Source organism: Myotis nattereri (genome assembly GCF_964212035.1).
Source record: "Myotis nattereri genome assembly, chromosome: 12".
Taxonomy (NCBI): Eukaryota; Metazoa; Chordata; class Mammalia; order Chiroptera; family Vespertilionidae; genus Myotis; species Myotis nattereri.
In genome coordinates, this window is record NC_138087.1 from 43,419,658 (window position 1) to 43,433,138 (window position 13,481).

The window sequence follows — 13,481 nt, forward strand, 5'->3', positions numbered from 1 at the left end:
GGGTTCACAATCTATTAGGTTGTGATAGTTCTGCAGCCAATGACTGGGATGGAGCTCTATTAAAAGCCTAAGAATTACAGTATAATGATAAGCCTTTTAATTCACTTCAGTTGTCTTTGACTTCCTTACAAAGACTGAATCTCTGGTGGGGGAATGGAAAAGAAAAAGAAATCTCCAAAGTGACTGGAGAGGAAAAATACTTCACATAACCAACAACCAGGAACGAAAGAATATCACCCTGTCAACCTTGCAGTTACACCTGTCCCCCTAAGGACTCACTGAAATGAGAAACCTCCTATCTGAAACTCCTGGAACCAGGTGTGTTTTAGTATTTAGAATTCTGCTTCTAGTTTTAGGAAAGTAAAAAAAAAAAAAAAAAAAAGCGTATATACCACAAATGAGTAAAACCCTTAGTTAGAGCAGTCCCTGCAATCAAACACATGACTATTTCTGCAGCAAAATCGATGAATATTCACACCACAGGGGTAAAGAGAATAAGACATTAGTCTTCTAAGCAACTTTTACCCAAATGAGTCTTCCCACAACCTACGAAGAAAAAAGACCTCCCATTTTCAGAGGTACTTTGGATTTGCAATTTGTGATAAAGGACTGTGGATTTATGCCACCTATTTCCTCTACAGAATTATCTAGAAATGGACCTGGTATCAATTGTGGGATTGCTTGAGAGGAACTACAGAAGATCTGTAAAATCACAATAAGGAATGTTCTCTTGTGAGAATTAGTATGACAGTCATAGCATGCAGCCAAGATATGGTTAAGCAAAATGAACTAGAGAAATCTTAAAATATGTAGACTTAAGCTTTGCAGAGAGAGAGAGAGAGAGAGAGAGAGAGAGAGAGAGAGAGCCCATTCTTCTGTATCCTGAGTGGTAGTACTTGGAGATGTGAAACATCTATTCAGAAGCACCTCCATGCTCAGAAAAACGAGAGAACTATGACTGATTAATAAGTTAAACAAAATGTCTTGTTTATCGATTTTCCTTAGACCCGTAGTCGGCAAACTGCGGCTCGCAAGCCACATGCGGCTCTTTGGCCCCTTGAGTGTGGTTCTTCACAAAATATCATGTGCAGGCGCGCATACAGTGCGATTGAAACTTCGTGGCCCATGCGCAGAAATAGTTTTCGGCCTGGGCGAGTCTATTTTGAAGTAGTACTGTTGATATCTGGCTCTGTTGACTAATGAGTTTGCCGACCACTGCCTTAGACCATGAATTTCCAGGTCAGCAGAGAAAACACAGGTATTCCATAAATAACACCTGTGTAAAAACAGAAAGCCTTTACACATTCAAACAGAATCTGTTCCTACCTATTCCATTCTTTCAAAGTACCAGTTAATCAAAAGGCACTACGATTACACAACGACAATGTGTTTCCCTAGACCCAGCTCTTCAGCTGACACTGGTGTCAGTGACTCCCCAGAGCCTTCCATCCTGTGCCCTGAACTTCACTGGCAATGCTCTGGTGTGCCTACACCTTGGCTCTCCACACCCTACTCTCTTCCTCCTGTCTCATCAATGAAAACTTACTTAATCCAACATCGCCCTCTTCCCGGTCACTTGGAGCTTGATGATGGCAAAGACGGCGAAGGAAGAGGCCAACATGGCTCAGCAGGATGAACGGTGGGGGCAGCCATGGCTTCTCGTGGTAGGTCATGATGTAGCGATAGCGATTGTACTTCCACAGTTTATTTGAAATGGATTTCATATCTACATAAACATTACTGTAAGTTGTAGAAAGAGAGGGACAATGTTTTAATATAGAACCCTGAAATAGAACAGATCTTTTTCTTTATTTTCAATCAAATTTTATGATTGATTCACCTGACACATTACCAGGAGCTAGTCAATGAAAATACTATCCGTTGCATTTCTAATTCTTCTTGCACCCAACAAAATACATTAATCACCTTCTACAATAAATCATGCCAGTAAGAATCAAAAAACAAAGTTAGAAAATACAATCAAAATGAAGAAAATGCTAACATTACAAATGCAATAAACAGAAACTGCCCTCTGGAACTTAACACTATTTTTGGTTCACCATCCCTTCTCACATAAGCTCCTTTCAGTCCATAATTCATCATTCATGGCAAACAGCTGTAATGGTCCTATATAAGCAACCTCATAAAGAGATTCTCCTAAAGTCAGATGTGAGAACTGCTAGAATAATCCTACTTAAGGCACCCAGACAACACAATATTAAGAAGAAGAGACAGAGAAAAAGCATCAATTCATCCTAAAATAAATCAGTAAGTCTGTATTTAGAAGCTAGATATATTATTTAGATGAACTTTACAATAAAAGTAATTGCTTACTGGTAGGTCACGTTGGATTTTCCCTTTAATTAAATCAATTATAATATGCAGACAGTGCAAAAAAATATATTCATATTATAAAACTTTCAACAAAAGTCATAGTGGTATAGTAGTTATTCAGTTATTCTAGATAATATATCATCTTTAACTACTCGGCTTTAAGTCTATACTGTGAGGAGGCTATAGCACAACAGAATGTCCATCTTAACATTGCACTTAGGCTAATATAAAATTTAGTCTCTTGGGAGAAAGATGGCAGAGAAGTACTTGTGGGGCAGCCAAATTTAGTTTAAAATACACACACACACACACACACACACACACACACACACACACACTGGAGTAATAATAAAGAAAAGGAGAAAGCCAGCTTAGAATAAGAGGATGGGGACATTTCATAAAGTAGAGTCCATAAAGTAGATGAAGAAAACAGATGACTGGGTTTTAATAGTTCTCAAAGTGTGGTCCCTGAACCAGAAGCAACAGCGTCACCTAAAATCTTGTCAGAAATGTAAATTCGTGGGCCCTATTCCAGAACTATGGAATTGGGAACTCTAGCATGAGCATCAAAGCAACTTGTAGCTCAGCAAGCCCTTCAGGTGATTCTCCTGCATGATCAAGTCTGAGAACCACCAGATTACATGCTACTGCCATTCCAGGTTTGACTACGGTCTGCCCAGCTGCCGGTAAAGATAGCCACAGTGTATTTCAGATTCTTGGTCATTAATTATAGGTACAGAGAATGTGGGAAGGGCCCCTAGACAAGTAGTCAGGTCTTGGCTTTCTCAGCATTCTTGGTCCTCAATTGTGTTCATCTCTAAAGTGAGGAAATAGGTTCATGGGAGGATTCTCAACCTCTCTTGACACCTGATGTTTTTGAGAAATAAAAATCTAATGCCCTTCTCTTAATATTACTTGATATATCAAAATATAGCAATAATTACTAATCACCAATAAGTTTTAAAGTTCATAAAATGCTGGAGCTACAAGTGATAATAGCCATCATATAATCTTGTAAAAAGCAGGAAGGTATGTCCTCCCCATTACATGCAACTCATTTTTTCTCATTTATTTTGCCTCCCTCTAGCCTTTATCTTCTCTTCTTTACTTACATTCCATACATTGATTTCCCTTTTCTTATATCTTCAGTACTTGGTATAAATTCAAGCAAACAAGAACACCAACTTGTCCTTGATGAGCTTTATGTCTATCTATACAGATAGACATAAAAATACAATACATAAATTATAAAATATATTTGTATATGTTATATAAGTGGGTAGGAAAAACGAAGAGTAAGGAGGAGCAGACATGCCAAGGAGACAATTGAAGGAAAGGGGGCTGCACTTGTAAATATCATCCTTAGATTAGACCTAATTTAAAAGGGGACATTTGAGCAAAGACTTGAGAAGGGGTGAGGGAATGAACCACACTGATGCCTGGGGAGAGCATTCCACACAGAGGGAACAGCAAATGTAGACACGCCTGTGTTGCTGAGGAGCCAATGTAGTTGGAGAGAAATGGATGTGGGGAAGACAGCGTGATGTGTGATTTGAAAGGTAGAAGGGAAGTCAAATCACAGGGAGTCCTCTAGGTCATGGTAGGAACTTCAGCTTTTACCCAGAGGGAAATGGGGAGCCATTAAACAATTTGGAGCAGAGGAGTGACATCATTGATGTATGTAAAGGGTCACTGTGTTGATAATAGAACATAGGGCCACCACAGAAGCAGATGAATAAATTAGGAAGCTCTACGATAGCAGTGGGGTAGTGAGAGGTGGCTGGATTGATGATCTATTTGAAGGTAGAGTCAACAGGCATTCCTGACAGGTTTCAGTTGAAAGTACTAGAGGCACTGAGAATGAATCCAAGGTTTTCGGTCTGAACAAGTGAAACGATGGAAGTCTGACAGAAACCTGTAGTCTTCCTCATAAATTTGGGAAAGACTACAAGTAAAATGGGTACATGTTGGGAAAGAGGGGAGATCAAGAATTTGAACATTAAAATTTTTAGAAGTCTATCATATACTTGCCTGGCCACTAAAGGGGCAGTTGGATCTACAGGACTGAAGTTCAAGGGGGGGGGGGGGCGGGGGGGGGAATGGGGCTAGAGATACAAATAAGGATTTATCAGCATATGCAGGAAACTGTTCAAGATCACCAAACAAAGCGTAAACAAAAGACAAGCAAGGTCTGCCCCCAGCGATCTTCTGATGTTAAAAGGTTAAGGAGAAGATGACCCAGAAAAGGAGACTGTAAGTGAAAAGTGATAGAAGAAAACAGTATGAGACACATTGGGAGCCAAGTGAAAAAGGACATAAAGTACTCTTTAGCCATCTGTCAACCTCACCAACTGTGATTCTTCCATGATTCTGATTATTACTTCATTACAATGCATAATTCCTTTCTCTCCACTTTTATTTACTTCCATTTATTGTTTTTCTCTTCTCGTGCTCTACTGCCTTCCTAAGAGTAGTTTCATGCCCATATTTTGAAATACGGGTCACACAAAAACCAAAAAGGTTACACACTCAAAATATATGTGAATCTAGCCCAAATACCTGCTCCCATTTTTATTTCAACAAAATAACCATATTTAATTAAAATAACCTACTTGAAGAAAGCAATTAACAGGTTCACCATGATGATATATTGCACAAAGAGGTAGACAGCTTGGAGAAACGGAGTAAGAAAAGAACCAGGAGGGCAGGACGACTTGTTTGAACAAACTACAAAAAAAAAAAAAAATAGCATTTAAAAGAAGGAGATAAGATGAATCAGAGCCCTATGATTCTAAGTAAATATTTATTAGCACATTAACTTAGCAGAATACCATACATTTTTTATATTTTTTAAGATTCAGGTGATTACTTTCCAGATTTTTATTTTACTCTGAGCATCTACAAAAGTTCAATTCTGTGGCTGATGAACCCTCCCACGTACCATCTATTTCTGACGCGTAGACTTCTCCGTACATCATCCAGTATGGCTCAAACACAATGTCCCGCGCAAGACTCCAAGACGGGGGCTCCTTGGGCGAAAGGATGGCCTTGCGTGCCACTCCGAAGCTCAGCAGGACTATGGCCATTATGATCACAATGTAGAACATGTTTGCTGTCTGCAAAATAGTACCACACAAGAATTTTACCACAGATTTGAAATTTATAGTAAAACAAATAAAACACTAGCAACCATCATGATTATACCTGCCAATAATAGGACTGTCTAGTCATTGACCAAAATGCCCTAGTCCATGCACAGCTGGCTTTCCTTTGGCTAAACCACTTTGTTTTTCCTGCAGTTATGTGTTTCATGTCAACATGGTCTATGGAATAGCAAAAATCTGCTAGTGGTAGAGAATCGTGCTTCTTTTCTTAAGAAGTAATGAAATGTGAACAGCTTGTGATTAGTGAATATCCAACTTTTCACCAACTGGGCCAGAAGTTAGAAAAAGAAAAACAAAAACAAAAACATAGGGATACTCAAATTAGTAAAATGTTTTTTTTTTATTTCCACATTTCTCCAAGGATATTTGTTAAATACAAGTGTGGGCAAAAGTAGGTTTATAGGCATTCATATAGAAAATAATACAATAATTAACAAATAATAATACAAGAATAAATTCTGTGTATCATGTACACATAACTGTAAACCCACTTTTGCCCCATCCTCTATGAGTTTGTGGTTATAAGAAAACAGTGTTGAAATGATCTTATTTTCTGTGCCTCTGTAAGTAATTTCAAAACTTAAACTACTGAATGTGAACCATGAGAGCAGGCAAAAGCATTGAAAAGAGCACCAGAATACACAAGCAGGCAGTACTCACCATTTTTGCAATCATGGTCACATAGGGACCTGCATGTTGGTTCACAGCAAAGAAGTCCAGGAGTCGTGAGAACCAGAATATGATGTCAATGCAGTAGATGAGCCTTCCCGCTGTGTGCAGAGGAGGGTCCCCCCACCGCAGGCCAAAACCAACCAAAAACAGGCCAGTAGCTACAGTTTCCATGAGGTTCCAGTACTCACTAATCCATACCTTTACCTTTTGAGTAAACTTTTCAGGTTCTGAACTACAGACCTAAAAGGAGAACAAACAGGGGAAACTTAGTGCATGAGGTATAATTCAAGACTCTCACTGATATCATCTTCTTTAATGTATCAACTGCTTCATTTAGACAGTAATTTAAATCCTGCCAAGAAACAGATCACAAGGGGATTTTTAGAGACTTAAGTTAGCCTTGGGTAATTATTTAAACAACTAGAGGCCCGGTGCACAAAAATTTGTGCACTTGGGGGGGTGGGGGCATCCCTCAGCCCAGCCTGCGCCCATTCACAGTACAGGACCCCTTGGGGGATGCCCACCTGTCGACTTAGGCCCACTCCCCGGGGGAACAGGCCTAAGCTTGCAGTCAGACATCCTTCTGGCAGCCAGGGAGCCCTCGGGGGATGTCTGACTAAAGGCTTAGGCCCCCAAGGGATCAGGTCTAAACCATTAGTTGGACATTCTTAGTGCTGCCACGGAGGTGGGAGAGGCTCCTGCCACCACCACTGCACTGGCTAGCCATGAGCCAGCTTCTGGCTGAGTGGCACTCCCCATATGGAAGTGCACTGACCACCAGGGGGCAGCTCCTGTATTGAGCATCTGCCCCTTGGTGGCCAGTGCGCATCATAGCAACTGGTCATTCTGCCGTTCAGTCAATGTGCATATTAGCCTTTTATTATTATTATATAGGATGTCCCTATTTCCCCCCTTTTGCCCCCTCTACCCAGCTCTTGCTCCCCACTTCTCTCTGGCCATCACCATACTGTTGTCAGTCCACGGGCTAATGCTCTATCCACTGAGCAAAACCAGGCTGCAGCTTAATTCATTTACTTTTAATCTATATGTGTCTTTATATTTAAAGTGGGTTTTGTTTTTGATTCACCCTCATAATCTGTCTTTTAATTGGTGCATTTATGCCACTGACTTTCAGAGTGCTTACTGATAGAGTTACTACCATATCAGGGGGCTTCTGGGACTTCTGGGGTGGGGCTGCCTTGCCACCCAGGACCTGCCAATCGGTCCCGGGCAGCAAGGTGGGGCCGGCTCCTGGGGCTTCTGGGGCGGCAAGGCGGGGGCGGGCCTGCCCTGGATGGCAGAGTGCTGGCAGCTCTCGCTGTCCCGCCCTGCCTGCATTATGCAAATTAGCCTCCATCTTTGTTAGCGGTTAATTTGCATATCATGCTGATTAGCCCATGGGAGGCATAGCAAAGGTACCGTCAATTACCATGTTTGTCTATTATTAGATAGGATTCTATAAATATATTTTAATGTCACTGTTAGAGTTAGCCAGCTATTTGAAACCCTGAACAGAAGGTTTTTTTGTTTTTTAAAAAAGGTAGTGTTTCTAGCTTTCATTATTCCTAAACTAACACAGGGAAACACCTAGACATTTTAGAACTTAACACTGCAATGGATCTATATAGCTGCAATTCCATTTCATGAGGTACAGTTCAGCACAAAGAAGACTGGTTTGAAACCAAGGAATTCTGTAATTTGGTCCTACTCCTGCTCTCCAGTGAGTTGTTGAAAAATTACTTAGAATGTGATATTAGAACTCACTATTATAAGAAATTACCCTGCAATAAAAGATCAGGCAAACTGAAATGTACAATAGTAAACCTATTTTCCCTGAAGCATAAAAATGATAGAATTCAGATAATGTTTTTCTCCAGAATTGTTTTCTATAACCTATAAACCCAATAGTAACTAGCAGACTATATAAGTACTCAGAATATATTTTCTTAGTATATAACGTTGGTCACATTAGCTCTAGGAGAAAATCAATGTATGTAAATGCATAGGCATAGAGGTACATATACATTGATATCTAAAACAGTCTAAGTCATAGCTCTATTTGACTGCAGTTATAACTGAATGGGATTATTCTCTCTCTCTTTTTTTAAGTGAATCACTGCAAACTAAAAACAAAAATTTTATCTTGTTTTGTTTCTTGGACTACTTGCCCTAGAAGGATTTTCAGCTTCAATTTTCAAAGGTATTTAGCAGAATCTTTCAAAAACTATAAATGAATTCTTTACCATTGTTCAACTTTGACCATTTACGTGCCACTCTGTAATGAACTGATAATAAGCAAGTAGTGCTAGGCTATGAACAATCAATCTTACAAAAAAACCCACAACAACCATACATTTTCAGGAAATCAAAAAGTTGGATGGTCTAATAAAAATTAGATAGCATCTCTCTAGGACTGATAAACACACTTGGATGTCCTTGAAAACAACTACTTTCAAAGAACAGTAACCAAAACAAAGTATTTTGCTAGGACAAAGGTTTGCAATCATAGATTTTTCCCTAAATACCCTCCCTGCAGCACACAAATCAGAATCAGCACTGTCTGCCTGCCTCTCACCCCTGACCTGTCCATTTTCATCACCAGAGCCCAGAACACCTCTAGCAGAGGGATGCAGAAGACAAGGGGAGAAGGGGCAGCTCACCTCCCTGACTTTCTCAATGGCATTGGTGAAGATGTAAATGATAACGAGCCACTCCTGCTCACTGGGCTGAGGCTGCATCTCCACCAACACAGTGAAAGTGAACAGCATGAGGAACGCCAGATACGCCATCTGTGAGGGGGACACATATTCCCTGGACATGAGTCATGGTCGTAATAGAGGAGGCCGAGCAGACGTGGACTGAGCTGGGCAGATACACACATGTGACCTTCAATGAGATAACGTGAAAATACAACCGGGATCACCCTCTGGTTATTGATAACCTAATATCAAGGAAAACACAAGAATCCAGCTATCTATTCTAGGATTAAGTGACAGGTGTGAAAGTCATTGTTTTCAAATGCATGGGAAGGGGTCACTGTCTTGTCCTGTGAGCTTCTGACCAGAATTTCTGGAACACTGCACATTCCAGAATGGGCATTTTCAGGCTAACAGCAAGCTCAGACTGACTGACACACCTTCCCCTCCATTTAAATATAGAAAATGTGTGTGTGCCAACCACACCAAATGACTAGTGTGAGTATGTGCCTACTTCCAAATATAATACTGCTGGGAGTTTTACTTTATGTTGATTAAAACATTCTGGTTAGTGGAAAAGTATTGTCCAGCTTTAATTACATTAAAGATTGTTGATGTTTTGATTTCAGCACTTGACCTGACACAATGGTAGACATTCAAGAATGTTTAATTATTAACTGGGTATATTAAACATAGATTTCCAAACTCTTCAAAAAATTAAAATACAGTAAACACACACATACATATGTACTAGTGATAATAGCTTTGTAATCTTTTCCAACATTTTACCTTAATATATATTCCCAGAAGTAAAAGAGCTGAGCACACACATTTAAAACTGACACATTACCAAATTGCCCACCAGAAAATTGCTATGATCACTAATAATGAGATGGGGCAGCCCTTTATATAGCTTCAGAGACAATACACAATGCTAGCTGATCAACATTTATATTAAAAATCCCAGGTAGGCAGAGAGAAAAATGGGTGTATGTGGGTGTTTGTCCATCTTATTTTTAACTTACATCCCTATTTATAATATCTTTTTTACTAGGAGCCCCACCTAAGTTTTATCAGTCTTCTAAGTTTAGTTCTACATAGAGAACAGTTGAAACCACTTTTGATTTACAATAGTGATAGTATATACCAGTGGTTCTCAACCTTCTGGCCCTTTAAATACAGTTCCTCATGTTGTGACCCAACCATAAAATTATTTTCGTTGCTACTTCATAACTGTAATGTTGCTACTGTTATGAATCGTAATGCAAATATCTGATATGCAGAATGGTCTTAGGTGATCCCTGTGAAAGGGTCGTTCTACCGCCAAAGGGGTCGTGACCCACAGGTTGAGAACCGCTGGTATATACACTAGGCAGTATTTTAGGCAGGCATGGTGGATATTACTGCCTATGAGCTCAAGAGCTACAGTAGAAATGCCTATTAAAGTTAAGGTAAAGTCTATTAATTCTATACTTCCCTGGGTCTCTGTCTCCAAGTCTGAATATGTTTGATGACCCCTTAGGGATGTAAGATAATAAATTTGTTCTATCAAGCAGTTATTTTTTACATTTCAGTCATTATTTCATGGTGGTCAGGCACTGTTGATTGTGATACTGGTAGTATTGCTTCTGACTCTTTCTCTTCCCAGTTTTTAAAAAAGATGTAAAAATGTTTACATTTTTGCTTTTTCATCATAACATTTATAACAAGACACTGTTTGAATAAAGCACACACGCTGTAACCTACCTAGCATAGCAACCTGACAGCCAAGACTAAAATTCCCGTGCTCACCATTGGTTATGGTGGGAAGATGTGGCTGGCTTATTTGTTCTATTTGTAAGCAATTTTTGTTGTTCTATTTGCTTTGCTCCTGTCTCTAAGAGTTCATAAGCTGTGAATTTCTAAGGAAAGAAATAATTTGAATACTCTTTCTCCAATGATGTGGCTATGGTTAAAATTCTCTCAGAGCTCCTATCATAGTCTCTGGGATATCTTATTTCATATTCACAAAAATGGTGAAATACCATTTGAAAGAGATGTGACTTTGAAAAAACAGATGAAAGTCATTCAGAGTTATGTCTTTACTCAATAATTATATAAAATCCATGTGTAGCTGAGCAAGTAAATATTTTGAAATATAACACATTAAGGCAAATATCCTTTTACAGTCCCAATTCAAATGTTTTAAATTTTGGCCATGAGCAATTTATGTATAAATAAGCATTAGAAAAATAATGCTATTAAGTAAAAGTTAAAAGCAATCAATACATTGAAAGTACAGGTCAGCCTTTCTCTGTATCTCTGTCATCCATAACAGGTTTTGTATTTGTTCATACAATTAACCTTCTACACTTTAACTGTTCTCTATATATTTATAAACATATCTTGAAGGAAAAAAACCACACTTGCATTTTCTAGATTACACACTATTCCCACAGGGGAAAAATCAACTGAACTGCTGACTTTTTTGCTCCAGCTGGGGAAAAGAATCCACCTCACCACCGTGGTTAATCTTATTGTGCCACTAAGCTTGACATGCTCAGTCCCGGCCTGCCAATGGACGCACTCAGCACTCGAGAAAGAAGAACATGCTTGTTCCCTCACTCCCAAAGAGGGAGAGCTCTGTGCTAACTTTTACTCACCTCCCTCCAATCTTCTTTTCTACTCTTTGGCCCTTCCCCCAGCCCCCTTTTTTACTGCAATTCTAGATTTTATCACAAGTTGACAAATCAGGCATATCACCAATGTTACCATTAGCAATTAACCATCATAAATTGTTACGATGAAACCAACCGTATAAAACCAAAACTTGACAATTGGAGCGCTGTAGAACTCATAGACCTTCCTGGTCAAGGGAAGGGTCTGGGGACCACTCCTAACAACAAAGTGATGGTTTTCATCTAGCTTCTCATCAGGGCCCCTCTCCATATCACAGTCTTTCTGTAAAATAAACAAATAATTTATTGTCAGGGGCTTATCTAAAATATGGACATACCCAAGTATCCAAAAAATATCATAAACATATGTAATAGACATATCAGGAATTAATTGGGCATCCACCTGCCAAATTATAATCTTAATCTTCAAAGGAAAGGAAAGTACATGTATTAGATAAGTCTTTGACCAGGTAAGGAACACAGGGTATTCCTGAAATGCAATCTGAGTCTCTAATAATCAGACCTACTCAAACTTAGGACAGTAGCAAGGATTTTTAAATGGTCCCTGTTCCTGTTCCATTTAGTCTCCTTTATCGGTATTTGGAACCACGGATATTCATAAAATTCCCACAAAATCAATAACCAATAATATAATTATTTTCAGCCTATAGGAGGGCAAAATTGACAATCCCTGATAACACATCTGTTCTAATTCCTAAGAAAGTTGGATGCTGAGTTAGTTTGGGGATTCTGGCTTTGAGAGCTTCTCCACTCCTTTACAGCAAAGGTTCTTTCCCTGAAGTTCCTGGATCCTATAAACTTCATGCAAGTATTTGTGTTGTACATGCATTTTTCTAGGGAAAGCATCAAATCTTTCATCATTTTCTCAAAAGGTGTGTGTCAGCCCAAAGGGATTAGCCCTGCAGGTGATGAGTAATATGTACCTGTGTGGCAGAGAAGTGTTTGCGTGAAAAATGACTATACAGGTGCCCACACAGGAGAGCCTTTAGAAATAGGGACAAAAAGAAATAAAAAGAAAAAAGAACCTGCAGCCTGGTTGCTTTTGAAAAGAGGAAATTCAGGGATAATGAAAAAGAAGCCAACGAGATTTCACCCCTACCCTATAGAGTTTTGTGTGGTTTTAATTTTTAAGCAGAAAATGCATTACTTTTCTGATTTTTTTGAAAATTAAATAAAAAGAAATACTATTCAATGCCTCTCAGACTAGTACATTTCTTCAATCCATCCACAAAAGATCTCGCTCTAGCATTAGATCCACAAGATCAGCAACAGTTTTTCAAGCTAAGAAATAAATCACGTTTTGCCTGTTGTCCATATAATTGCAGGGAAATGTAATTTTGAGGCGTCAGCATCTAGCAGGGTTATGTCAATGCCTGATGTGAGTGTCCTTCACATCACTTTGGCAGGAGAAGTGGGGTTGTGACTCAGAGATGCAGGAACAGACCTGGTTCCTGACAGGTCTGAACCAGCCCACAGTTAAAATGGCTTAAAACATATTACAAAGTCATCATTTACTATGATTTTAATGACATCACTACCACTGCAGAAACACCCTAGAAAGCAATTTAAATAATGACCTTGTTATTAACTTCCCTTACTATTTTTTCCAGGAGTGTTTCATTAGGTCTTTAATTACTCTTGGCATTTTGATATGGATTATGAAGTACTAATTGATCCTAACTCTGAGCTGAATTCAAAGATGTCATCTTCTATAACAACAACAAAACAAAACAAAAGCATGGGAGTATAAATTTAAATTCAGGACTTTTTTTCCCTTAGAATAGGTAAACACCAGAATATTTTTCTTACCTTTTGTTCTACTCAAGTCTCTCTCTCTCTCTCTCTCTCTCTCTCTCTCTCTCTCTCTCTCTCTCTTTCTCTCTCTCTCTCTCTTTTTCTCTTGCCTCCTCCATCATCCTCTCTCCCTCTTCTCTTCT

The 13,481-nt window shown here is 39.1% G+C and overlaps 1 protein-coding gene across 1 annotated transcript in view; it reads right to left on the minus strand.

Moving 5' to 3' along the window:
• TRPM6 (transient receptor potential cation channel subfamily M member 6) overlaps positions 1–13,481 on the minus strand; it is a gene marked incomplete at its 5' end in the record, with an annotated part of 99,071 nt that overhangs the window by 44,358 nt on the left and 41,232 nt on the right. The window contains 6 exons of the mRNA XM_081103137.1: positions 1,547–1,740; positions 4,947–5,061; positions 5,276–5,450; positions 6,159–6,410; positions 8,831–8,959; positions 11,660–11,806. Coding sequence (XP_080959263.1) covers positions 1,547–1,740; positions 4,947–5,061; positions 5,276–5,450; positions 6,159–6,410; positions 8,831–8,959; positions 11,660–11,806 — 1,012 coding nt within the window. The remainder of the gene's footprint in view (positions 1–1,546; positions 1,741–4,946; positions 5,062–5,275; positions 5,451–6,158; positions 6,411–8,830; positions 8,960–11,659; positions 11,807–13,481) is intronic.